The following is a 13,102-nucleotide window of genomic DNA, read 5'->3' on the forward strand; positions in this document are numbered from 1 at the left end:
TATATATTGCTAATCGGTTGAGGACTTTTACAGGGTTACAAATTCATAAGAGCTACAGTTCTTTCAAAGCATTTATTGTAGGTAACAGGGGAATCTCTGCATCCCCTGCTTTTATTTTATTTTATTTTTTTTGCAATGAGGCTGCCGTTGACAGTAACTCACAACAGTCAAATCTTTTTGATTTTCTCTTAAGTAGGACATTGGCGGCTGCCATACTCTCTAAGCTAAGCTCTGAATGCAAATCAATATCGTAAGTATTGTTAACTTAAACCAAGAACCTTATGGTTGTTGGCAGAAGCAGCTGCAACCAACAGCACTCTTCTCCCTGAAATCACAAAAAAAATCACATCCTTAAATTATTTCAGCATTTAAATTTATCACATAAATATTCCATTTTATTGTTCATCCATCCATCCATTTTCTATTCCGTTTTTCCCTTTCGGAGTCACGGGGCGCTGGAGCCTATCCCATTCACTTGTGGGCAAAGGCAGGGGACACCCTGGACAGGTGGCCAGTCTGTCGCAGGGTAGAATGTCCACAATGACACACCCATTCACTCTCACACTCACAACACTCACACCTATGGACAATTTAGAGTTGCCAATTAACCAATGAAGCATGTTTTTTTATTGGAAGTAAACTAAATAACAATTTGCTTCTAAGTCAATTTATATTTTTTCATTTTAGAATTACACATAAACCTTAATGACACTAAGAAGTCAGTATTCAACTTTAATGTGCATTATTCACAGAATATTTTTTTTATAATAAAACAGCATTAAAAGAATAAAAAAAAATTTAGTCTAATCTAATTGTCTGGCAGTTTATACACACACACACACACATATATATATATATATATATATATATATATATATATATATATATATGTGTGTGTGACCAGTCACACGCACATACACACACACACACACACACACACACACTGAAGGAGGAGGGTTTGGGGAAGAGACAGAGGGAGCTAAAATTGTGTGCCTTGTGTAGGCTACCCCACCTTGGTGGGACACAGCCTTGGTAAATGAATGAATATATATATATATATATATATATATATATATATATATATATATATATATATATATATATATATATATATATATATATATATATATATATATATATATATATATATATAATATGTTGGATAAACATACCCTTTTTTAATTCAAAACCATTTTGTGGGTCTGGAATTTAAAAGTAAATCTAAAAAATCACTAAATCATTAAATCTATATACATATATGTATATCCACATATATATATATATATATATATATATATATATATATATATATATATATATATATATATATATATATATATAATATGTTGGATAAACATACCCTTTTTTAATTCAAAACCATTTTGTGGGTCTGGAATTTAAAAGTAAATCTAAAAAATCACTAAATCATTAAATCTATATACATATATGTATATCCACATATATACTTATATATATATACATATATATCAGCATTGTGTTCAAAACACAGATATAGATAAACAAGCACGTTACCTAAAGAAAAGCGGATAAATAGCAGTTGAAGAATTTTTTAGTACCATGTATATATATATATATATATATATATATATATATATATATATATATATATATATATATATATATATATATATATATATATACTGCTAATCGGTTACAGACTTTTACAGGGTTACAAATTCATAAGAGCTACAGTTCTTTCAAAGCATTTATTGTAGGTAACAGGGGAATCTCTGCATCCCCTGCTTTTATTTTATTTTATTTTTTTTGCAATGAGGCTGCCGTTGACAGTAACTCACAACAGTCAAATCTTTTTGATTTTTTCTTAAGTAGGACATTGGCGGCTGCCATACTCTCTAAGCTAAGCTCTGAATGCAAATCAATATCGTAAGTATTGTTAACATAAACCAAGAACCTTATGGTTGTTGGCAGAAGCAGCTGATACCAACAGCACTCTTCTCCCTGAAATCACAAAATAAATCACATCCTTAAATTATTTCAGCATTTAAATTTGTTATCACATAAATATTCCATTTTATTGTTCATCCATCCATCCATTTTCTATTCCGTTTTTCCCTTTCGGGGTCACGGGGCGCTGGAGCCTATCCCATCCACTTGTGGGCAAAGGCAGGGGACACCCTGGACAGGTGGCCAGTCTGTCGCAGGGTAGAATGTCCACAATGACACACCCATTCACTCTCACACTCACAACACTCACACCTATGGACAATTTAGAGTTGCCAATTAACCTATGAAGCATGTTTTTTTATTGGAAGTAAACTAAATAACAATTTGCTTCTAAGTCAATTTATATTTATTCATTTTAGAATTACACATAATCCTTAATGACACTAAGAAGTCAGTATTCAACTTTAATGTGCATTATTCACAGAATATTTTTTTATAATAAAACAGCATTAAAAGAATAAAAAAAAATTTAGTCTAATCTAATTGTCTGGCAGTTTATACACACATATATATATATATATATATATATATATATATATATATATATATATATATATATATATATATATATATATATATATATATAATATGTTTGATAAACATACCCTTTTTAATTCAAAACCATTTTGTGGGTCTGGAATTTAAAAGTAAATCTCAAAAATCACTAAATCATTAAATCTATATACATATATGTACATATATGTATATCCACATATATACTTATATATATATATACATATATATCGGCATTGTGTTCAAAACACAGATATAGCTAAACAAGCACGTTACCTAAAGAAAAGCGGATAAATAGCAGTTGAAGAATTTATTAGTACCATGTACAGCATTTGTTTATTTCCAAGAATTACAAAACCAAGTAGGATAACTGCAAGTTGTGCAACATTAATTGATAATATATTCTCCAATGACATTGAAAATAAAACAGTTAATGGGTTGCTAATTAATGAAATCAGTGACCATCTTCCAGTTTTCACAGTATATGATAGTAGTTATGTCAACCACAGGTTGCATTTCTCAGTGGGATACAGACGAATTAAAACAGAAACCTCCATCAATGCACTTAAAGCTGAGTTAGTTGAGCAAAATTGGGATGTGATTTATCAAAACGAAACTGTTGATGAGGCTTATGAGTATTTTATGCGGATATTTGGTTTGATGTATGATAAACATTGTCCAGTTAAAAAGTTCAAGGAAAATATTAAGTATTTCCATTGTCCATGGATTACAAAAGGATTGCAGAATGCATGTAAGAAAAAGAATACTCTTTATAAAAACTACTTAAAAAAGAGAACAAAAGAGGCAGAAATTAAATATAAAAAATACAAAAATAAGTTAACGCAGATCATAAGAACATGCAAGAAGGAATATTATGGAAAGCTTTTAAAGGAAAACAAAAGTAATGTAAAAAAACATGGGCCATACTTAATACTATTTTAAGAAGGGGTAACAAGGAAGACACCTATCCAAAGTACTTCATTAGTAAGGGTAAAGAAATAGGTCAAAGGGAAGAGATTGCTAAAAGATTTAATGATTTTTTTTGTAAACGTGGGACCTGAAATAGAAAAGCAAATCCCGGATCCAGGAACGTTTGGAAAGGATGTGCAAATGTTAATTGACAGAAATCCCAGTTCAATGGTTCTTAACCCAGTAACTGAAAATGAAATATTAAAGACAGTGAGAGGAATAAAGCTAAACTGGTTCTGGACCATAAATCACTCCACATGTTATACTGTACATTGAGGTTTGGGGATACAACTATAAAACAACGTTTCATTCACTTTCAATACTTCAAAAGAGAGCAATTCGAATTATACACAAAGTCAATCACCTTGAGCACACAAATAAATTATTCATAGAATCAAAATTACTCAAATTTTACGATCTAGTAGAGTATTGTACCGCTCAAATAATATTCAAGGCCGAAAACAATTTATTACAGACGAATGACCAAAGGTTATTTATTAAAAGAGAGGAAAAATACAATTTTAGGGAAAAAGATAAATTTGTCGTACATAAAGCACGTACAAATAAAAAGAGATTCTGTGATTCAATTTGTGCAGTGAAGTTGTGGAACAGAACCAGTAAATGCTTGAAACAATGTTCAAACATAAAAATTTTAAATATAGATACAGAAATAAGATCATGGATAAATATGTACAAATACAAAAAATACAGAATGTCAGCATTTATAAATCTGGATACTTTGACATTATTTTTTGTTATTCATTTGCATGTTGTTCACAAATGAAAATTACATGAATATATGTACATATTCACTTGGGTAGGGGACTGGACTTTGATGGTGGGAGTACTGGGTTTAGTTGGGAAAGTAAGGATTTAAGGTAAAGGGGGTGAGAGTTTATAGGATTTTTCTTCTTCTCACTCCCTTTTGGACTTGTGTTTATATGATTTTGTCTTGTTTTGTTTTACATAATTTACTTGTCTTTTTTTGTTCTTTTTTATAAAATTTGTCCCGTTTTTGTCTTATTTTGTTATTTTACACTAGTCCAAAATAAAAAAGACTACTACTTATATATATATATATATACATATATAAGCACATATATATATATATATATATATATATATATATATATATATATATATATATATATATATATATATATATATATATATATATATATATATATATATATATATATGCACAAACATATATTTATATATATATACATATATATTGCTAATCGGTTGAGGACTTTTACAGGGTTACAAATTCATAAGAGCTACAGTTCTTTCAAAGCATTTATTGTAGGTAACAGGGGAATCTTCATCCTCTGCTTTTATTTATTTATTTATTTTTTTGCAATGAGGCTGCCGTTGACAGTAACTCACAACAGTCAAATCTTTTTGATTTTCTCTTAAGTAGGACATTGGCAGCTGCCATACTCTCTAAGCTAAGCTCTGAATGCAAATCAATATCGTAAGTATTGTGAACATAAACCAAGAACCTTATGGTTGTTGGCAGAAGCAGCTGCAACCAACAGCATTCTTCTCCCTGAAATCACAAAAAAAAAATCACATCCTTAAATTATTTCAGCATTTAAATTTGTTATCACATAAATATTCCATTTTATTGTTCATCCATCCATCCATTTTCTATTCCGTTTTTCCTTTTCGGGGTCACGGGGCGCTGGAGCCTATCCCGGCCACTTGTGGGCAAAGGCAGGGGACACCCTGGACAGGTGGCCAGTCTGTCGCAGGGTAGAATGTCCACAATGACACACCCATTCACTCTCACACTCACAACACTCACACCTAATTAGTAACCTAATTAAACAATTTGTAAATGTAATTAATTAGTAAACTAATTAACAATTTGCTTCTAAGTCAAATTTTATTTATTCATTTTAGAATTACACATAAACCTTAATGACACTAAGAAGTCAGTATTCAACTTTAATGTGCATTATTCACAGAATATTGTTTTATAATAAAACAGCATTAAAAGAATAAAGAAAAATTTAGTCTAATCTAATTGTCTGGCAGTTTACACACATATATATATATATATATATATATATATATATATATATATATATATATATATATATATATATATATATATATATATATATATATATATATATATATATATATATATATATATATATATGTTGGATAAACATACCATTTTTTAATTCAAAACCATTTTGTGGGTCTGGAATTTAAAAGTAAATCACAAAAATCACTAAATCATTAAATCATTAAAACTATATACATATATGTACATATGTGTATATCCATATATATACATATATACATACATATATATCAGCATTGTGTTCAAAACAGATATAGCTAAACAAGCACGTTACCTAAAGAAAAGCGGATAAATAACAGTTGAAGAATTTATTATTACCATGTTCAAGGAAAATATTAAGTATTTCCATTGTCCATGGATTACAAAAGGATAGCAGAATGCATGTAAGAAAAGAATACTCTTTATAAAAACTACTTAAAAAAGAGAACAAAAGAGACAGAAATTAAATACAAAAAATACAAAAATAAGTTAATGCAGATCATAAGAACATGCAAGAAGGAATATTATGGACAGCTTTTAGAGGAAAACAAAAGTAATGTAAAAAGAACATGGGCCATACCTAATACTATTCTAAGAAGGGGTAACAAGGAAGACTCCTATCCAAAGTACTTCATTAGTAAGGGTAAAGAAACTGGGAACACTCAATCCAGCTAACCAGCAATGGCCTCAGAGACTTCTGCCATAGTGATGGGTTTCCCTAGAACTTCAGCATCCTCGTCAGTGACACGTGGAAAGTTAAATGTATCGGGCGCAAGATCTGGGGATTGTGGACACTCAGATGCATAAAGAGGCCAGTAGAACTTTGCAAATACCGTTGCCAAGGGCCCAATACCCCCTACCAGGGATGTCCCTTACGGACAGTTGGTTGGTGATTTTGTGTTGTGTAAAAGATTTTTAAAATTTTCTTCAAAATTTACCTAATGGAGAAAAAAATATGAAATGCAAAATGAAAAAAAGAAAAAAACACATCAGCAACACTCTTTGTTCTCTTCTCTATTCATTGTACTATAGTATATAAACATATAGGCGGGCCTTTGCACAAGATAAAATTTTATTGAAGTCATATCAAACAAAAATGACTTAGAACATTTTTCTTTAACCACCCCCCCAAATCCGTCACAGGGGGCCATAAATCCTGATTAGGCGGGCCTTTGCTCTTGGCGATCTGACGAGCGCCAGAAGCCTCACCAGGAGAACCTGACAACAGAATACATTTGACTTCACTAGGAAAAACTGCAAACAATCTGTGTATAAAATTGTTTTAAGAAAATGACGTGAAATTTTAAACTTTGTGCCTATACTAAGCATTTACATAAGTCAGTGTGCTAGATGGAAAACAAACAGTTTAATGATGATTACTCTAAAAAGGCTAAATTGCAAGTGTCTTTTTTATTTGAAATCAATTTTAAAAGAGTGTTTGTAACTATAAATTGTACTTTGAAAAAATATATATTGTGGAGAAATGCGGTGTGTCGAATGTGGAAAGGATGCACTGATGAAAAGCATTTTAATTGAGAAACACTCAAAAAGTATTGAAACTTAATACAGTATACTGAGTATGTTATAACGAATGCATCGTTCTTAAAATGTACTTTGGTTAAAGAGAAACGTCATGTTTTGGAGCAAAGACTTATAACTCACTCTATTTGCCGCAGCCTGCCTCCGGACGTCCCTGGCTCGATTCGTGGCACTTTGCTATTGGAGTGGTGGTCTCTGCGCTGCTGGTCTTTGCGCCGCCGGTCTTTGAGCCGCTGGTCTTTGCGCCGCCAGTCCTTGAGCCACCGGTCCTTGAGCCACCGGCCTCTGCCCCACCGGCCCCTCCGCCACCGGCCTCTCTCACAATTTCTTTCACTTTGGTGTTCTGCATTGTTTTGTTAATTAAAAACAGACATTTTTTTTTCTAATTGTATTTGAATGTAACAAAAAGAAAACAGTAAATCTATATTTTGTACCTACTGCGTTTTCTTTGACTTGCTCAGCTTTCTTCAGCACCCCTTTCTTTGCTTCCTCGTATTGCCGCTGTTCAGCTAAAGACTTGTTGAGCATTGGCTGAAAACTATCAAACAAAAATGACTTAGAACATTTTTCTTTAACCACGCCCCCCAAATCCGTTCACAGGGGGCCATAAATCCGGATTAGGCGGGCCTTTGCTCTCGGCGATCTGACGAGCGCCAGAAGCCTCACCAGGAGTAAGTAAAATAAGTAAAAATGTTCATGACCAACCTTTTTCTTTCTTCCTCTCTTGGCTTTTGAAACATCTGTTGATTCTTTCTGAGATGATCCCTGAAAATGGAGATGATTAAATTGTCTTCTTACAGTCTGCTTTGCAGCTAACCCCGCTGCATTTATAACTGGCCACCTGGATCAGGTGAGCTCAGTCAGGCAGAAACTGGGAACACTCAATCCAGCTAACCAGCAATGGCCTCAGAGACTTCTGCCATAGTGATGGGTTTCCCTAGAACTTCAGCATCCTCGTCAGCGACACGTGGAAAGTTAATTGTATCGGGCGCAAGATCTGGGGATTGTGGACACTCAGATGCATAAAGAGGCCAGTAGAACTTTGCAAATACCGTTGCCAAGGGCCCAATACCCCCTACCAGGGATGTCCCTAACGGACAGTTGGTTGGTGATTTTGTGTTGTGTAAAAGATTTTTAAAATTTTCTTCAAAATTTACCTAATGGAGAAAAAAATATGAAATGCAAAATGAAAAAAAGAAAAAAACACATCAGCAACACTCTTTGTTCTCTTCTCTATTCATTGTACTATAGTATATAAACTAATTTAAAGATAACATTTTATTGAAGTCATATCAAACAAAAATGACTTAGAACATTTTTCTTTAACCACCCCCCCAAATCCGTCACAGGGGGCCATAAATCCTGATTAGGCGGGCCTTTGCTCTTGGCGATCTGACGAGCGCCAGAAGCCTCACCAGGAGAACCTGACAACAGAATACATTTGACTTCACTAGGAAAAACTGCAAACAATCTGTGTATAAAATTGTTTTAAGAAAATGACGTGAAATTTTAAACTTTGTGCCTATACTAAGCATTTACAGTTTAATGATGATTACTCTAAAAAGGCTAAATTGCAAGTGTCTGTTTTTATTTGAAATCAATTTTAAAAGAGTGTTTGTAACTATAAATTGTACTTTGAAAAAATATATATTGTGGAGAAATGCGGTGTGTCGAATGTGGAAAGGATGCACTGATGAAAAGCATTTTAATTGAGAAACACTCAAAAAGTATTGAAACTTAATACAGTATACTGAGTATGTTATAACGAATGCATCGTTCTTAAAATGTACTTTGGTTAAAGAGAAACGTCATGTTTTGGAGCAAAGACTTATAACTCACTCTATTTGCCGCAGCCTGCCTCCGGTCGTCCCTGGCTCGATTCGTGGCACTTTGCGATTGGAGTGGTGGTCTCTGCGCTGCTGGTCTTTGCGCCGCTGGTCTTTGCGCCGCTGGTCTTTGCGCTGCCGGCCTTTGAGCCACCGGTCCTTGAGCCGCTGGTCTTTGCGCCGCCAGTCCTTGAGCCACCGGTCCTTGAGCCACCGGCCTCTGCCCCACCGGCCCCTCCGCCACCGGCCTCTCTCACAATTTCTTTCACTTTGGTGTTCTGCATTGTTTTGTTAATTAAAAACAGACATTTTTTTTTCTAATTGTATTTGAATGTAACAAAAAGAAAACAGTAAATCTATATTTTGTACCTACTGCGTTTTCTTTGACTTGCTCAGCTTTCTTCAGCACCCCTTTCTTTGCTTCCTCGTATTGCCGCTGTTCAGCTAAAGACTTGTTGAGCATTGGCTGAAAACTATCAAACAAAAATGACTTAGAACATTTTTCTTTAACCACGCCCCCCAAATCCGTTCACAGGGGGCCATAAATCCGGATTAGGCGGGCCTTTGCTCTCGGCGATCTGACGAGCGCCAGAAGCCTCACCAGGAGTAAGTAAAATAAGTAAAAATGTTCATGACCAACCTTTTTCTTTCTTCCTCTCTTGGCTTTTGAAACATCTGTTGATTCTTTCTGAGATGATCCCTGAAAATGGAGATGATTAAATTGTCTTCTTACAGTCTGCTTTGCAGCTAACCCCGCTGCATTTATAACTGGCCACCTGGATCAGGTGAGCTCAGTCAGGCAGAAACTGGGAACACTCAATCCAGCTAACCAGCAATGGCCTCAGAGACTTCTGCCATAGTGATGGGTTTCCCTAGAACTTCAGCATCCTCGTCAGCGACACGTGGAAAGTTAATTGTATCGGGCGCAAGATCTGGGGATTGTGGACACTCAGATGCATAAAGAGGCCAGTAGAACTTTGCAAATACCGTTGCCAAGGGCCCAATACCCCCTACCAGGGATGTCCCTAACGGACAGTTGGTTGGTGATTTTGTGTTGTGTAAAAGATTTTTAAAATTTTCTTCAAAATTTACCTAATGGAGAAAAAAATATGAAATGCAAAATGAAAAAAAGAAAAAAACACATCAGCAACACTCTTTGTTCTCTTCTCTATTCATTGTACTATAGTATATAAACTAATTTAAAGATAACATTTTATTGAAGTCATATCAAACAAAAATGACTTAGAACATTTTTCTTTAACCACCCCCCCAAATCCGTCACAGGGGGCCATAAATCCTGATTAGGCGGGCCTTTGCTCTTGGCGATCTGACGAGCGCCAGAAGCCTCACCAGGAGAACCTGACAACAGAATACATTTGACTTCACTAGGAAAAACTGCAAACAATCTGTGTATAAAATTGTTTTAAGAAAATGACGTGAAATTTTAAACTTTGTGCCTATACTAAGCATTTACAGTTTAATGATGATTACTCTAAAAAGGCTAAATTGCAAGTGTCTGTTTTTATTTGAAATCAATTTTAAAAGAGTGTTTGTAACTATAAATTGTACTTTGAAAAAATATATATTGTGGAGAAATGCGGTGTGTCGAATGTGGAAAGGATGCACTGATGAAAAGCATTTTAATTGAGAAACACTCAAAAAGTATTGAAACTTAATACAGTATACTGAGTATGTTATAACGAATGCATCGTTCTTAAAATGTACTTTGGTTAAAGAGAAACGTCATGTTTTGGAGCAAAGACTTATAACTCACTCTATTTGCCGCAGCCTGCCTCCGGTCGTCCCTGGCTCGATTCGTGGCACTTTGCGATTGGAGTGGTGGTCTCTGCGTTGCTGGTCTTTGCGCCGCTGGTCTTTGCGCCGCTGGTCTTTGCGCCGCTGGTCTTTGCGCTGCCGCCCTTTGAGCCGCCGGTCTTTGCGCCGCTGGTCTTTGCGCCGCTGGTCTTTGCGCCGCTGGTCTTTGCGCTGCCGGCCTTTGAACCACCGGTCCTTGAGCCGCTGGTCTTTGCGCCGCCAGTCCTTGAGCCACCGGTCCTTGAGCCACCGGCCTCTGCCCCACCGGCCCCTCCGCCACCGGCCTCTCTCACAATTTCTTTCACTTTGGTGTTCTGCATTGTTTTGTTAATTAAAAACAGACATTTTTTTTTCTAATTGTATTTGAATGTAACAAAAAGAAAACAGTAAATCTATATTTTGTACCTACTGCGTTTTCTTTGACTTGCTCAGCTTTCTTCAGCACCCCTTTCTTTGCTTCCTCGTATTGCCGCTGTTCAGCTAAAGACTTGTATAGCATTGGCTGAAAACTATCAAACAAAAATGACTTAGAACATTTTTCTTTAACCACGCCCCCCAAATCCGTTCACAGGGGGCCATAAATCCGGATTAGGCGGGCCTTTGCTCTCGGCGATCTGACGAGCGCCAGAAGCCTCACCAGGAGTAAGTAAAATAAGTAAAAATGTTCATGACCAACCTTTTTCTTTCTTCCTCTCTTGGCTTTTGAAACATCTGTTGATTCTTTCTGAGATGATCCCTGAAAATGGAGATGATTAAATTGTCTTCTTACAGTCTGCTTTGCAGCTAACCCCGCTGCATTTATAACTGGCCACCTGGATCAGGTGAGCTCAGTCAGGCAGAAACTGGGAACACTCAATCCAGCTAACCAGCAATGGCCTCAGAGACTTCTGCCATAGTGATGGGTTTCCCTAGAACTTCAGCATCCTCGTCAGCGACACGTGGAAAATTTATTGTATCGGGCGCAAGATCTGGGGATTGTGGACACTCAGATGCATAAAGAGGCCAGTAGAACTTTGCAAATACCGTTGCCAAGGGCCCAATACCCCCTACCAGGGATGTCCCTAACGGACAGTTGGTTGGTGATTTTGTGTTGTGTAAAAGATTTTTAAAATTTTCTTCAAAATTTACCTAATGGAGAAAAAAATATGAAATGCAAAATGAAAAAAAGAAAAAAACACATCAGCAACACTCTTTGTTCTCTTCTCTATTCATTGTACTATAGTATATAAACTAATTTAAAGATAACATTTTATTGAAGTCATATCAAACAAAAATGACTTAGAACATTTTTCTTTAACCACCCCCCCAAATCCGTCACAGGGGGCCATAAATCCTGATTAGGCGGGCCTTTGCTCTTGGCGATCTGACGAGCGCCAGAAGCCTCACCAGGAAAACCTGACAACAGAATACATTTGACTTCACTAGGAAAAACTGCAAACAATCTGTGTATAAAATTGTTTTAAGAAAATGACGTGAAATTTTAAACTTTGTGCCTATACTAAGCATTTACAGTTTAATGATGATTACTCTAAAATGGCTAAATTGCAAGTGTCTGTTTTTATTTGAAATCAATTTTAAAAGAGTGTTTGTAACTATAAATTGTACTTTGAAAAAATATATATTGTGGAGAAATGCGGTGTGTCGAATGTGGAAAGGATGCACTGATGAAAAGCATTTTAATTGAGAAACACTCAAAAAGTATTGAAACTTAATACAGTATACTGAGTATGTTATAACGAATGCATCGTTCTTAAAATGTACTTTGGTTAAAGAGAAACGTCATGTTTTGGAGCAAAGACTTATAACTCACTCTATTTGCCGCAGCCTGCCTCCGGTCGTCCCTGGCTCGATTCGTGGCACTTTGCGATTGGAGTGGTGGTCTCTGCGCTGCTGGTCTTTGCGCCGCTGGTCTTTGCGCCGCTGGTCTTTGTGCTGCCGGCCTTTGAGCCGCCGGTCTTTGAGCCGCTGGTCTTTGCGCCGCCAGTCCTTGAGCAACCGGTCCTTGAGCCACCGGCCTCTGCCCCACCGGCCCCTCCGCCACCGGCCTCTCTCACAATTTCTTTCACTTTGGTGTTCTGCATTGTTTTGTTAATTAAAAACAGACATTTTTTTTTCTAATTGTATTTGAATGTAACAAAAAGAAAACAGTAAATCTATATTTTGTACCTACTGCGTTTTCTTTGACTTGCTCAGCTTTCTTCAGCGCCCCTTTCTTTGCTTCCTCGTATTGCCGCTGTTCAGCTAAAGACTTGTTGAGCATTGGCTGAAAACTATCAAACAAAAATGACTTAGAAAATTTTTCTTTAACCACCCCCCCAAATCCGTCACAGGGGGCCATAAATCCTGATTAGGCGGGCCTTTGCTCTTGGCGATCTGA

General features: G+C 35.8%; 1 protein-coding gene across 1 annotated transcript; it reads right to left on the minus strand.

Annotated features, from left to right (window-relative positions):
• Positions 1-7,306: 7,306 nt before the first annotated feature.
• Positions 7,307-11,619, minus strand: LOC105357774 (uncharacterized). The gene is made up of 9 exons (XM_078943264.1): positions 11,592-11,619; positions 11,135-11,152; positions 10,685-11,039; positions 9,551-9,610; positions 9,284-9,383; positions 8,924-9,188; positions 7,790-7,849; positions 7,523-7,622; positions 7,307-7,427 (listed from the first exon to the last, which is right to left on the minus strand). Exons 1-6 carry the CDS (start codon positions 11,617-11,619, stop codon positions 8,925-8,927), a joined length of 825 nt encoding a protein of 274 aa, XP_078799390.1. The 3' UTR covers positions 7,307-7,427; positions 7,523-7,622; positions 7,790-7,849; position 8,924.
• Positions 11,620-13,102: the final 1,483 nt, after the last annotated feature.

Source organism: Oryzias latipes (genome assembly GCF_053564925.1).
Source record: "Oryzias latipes strain Hd-rR chromosome 1 unlocalized genomic scaffold, Olatipes_Hd-rR_3.1 chr1_Y".
Lineage (NCBI taxonomy): Eukaryota > Metazoa > Chordata > Actinopteri > Beloniformes > Adrianichthyidae > Oryzias > Oryzias latipes.

Coding starts and splice junctions, on each gene's coding strand:
- LOC105357774 (XM_078943264.1), bottom strand. CDS start 11,619: ATGGCAGAAGTCTCTGAGGCCATTGCTG. Junction 9,384..9,550: donor AGAGAGGAAGAAAGAAAAAG/GTTGGTCATGAA, acceptor TTTGTTTGATAG/TTTTCAGCCAATGCTCAACA. Junction 9,189..9,283: donor AGCAAGTCAAAGAAAACGCA/GTAGGTACAAAA, acceptor AAAACAATGCAG/AACACCAAAGTGAAAGAAAT.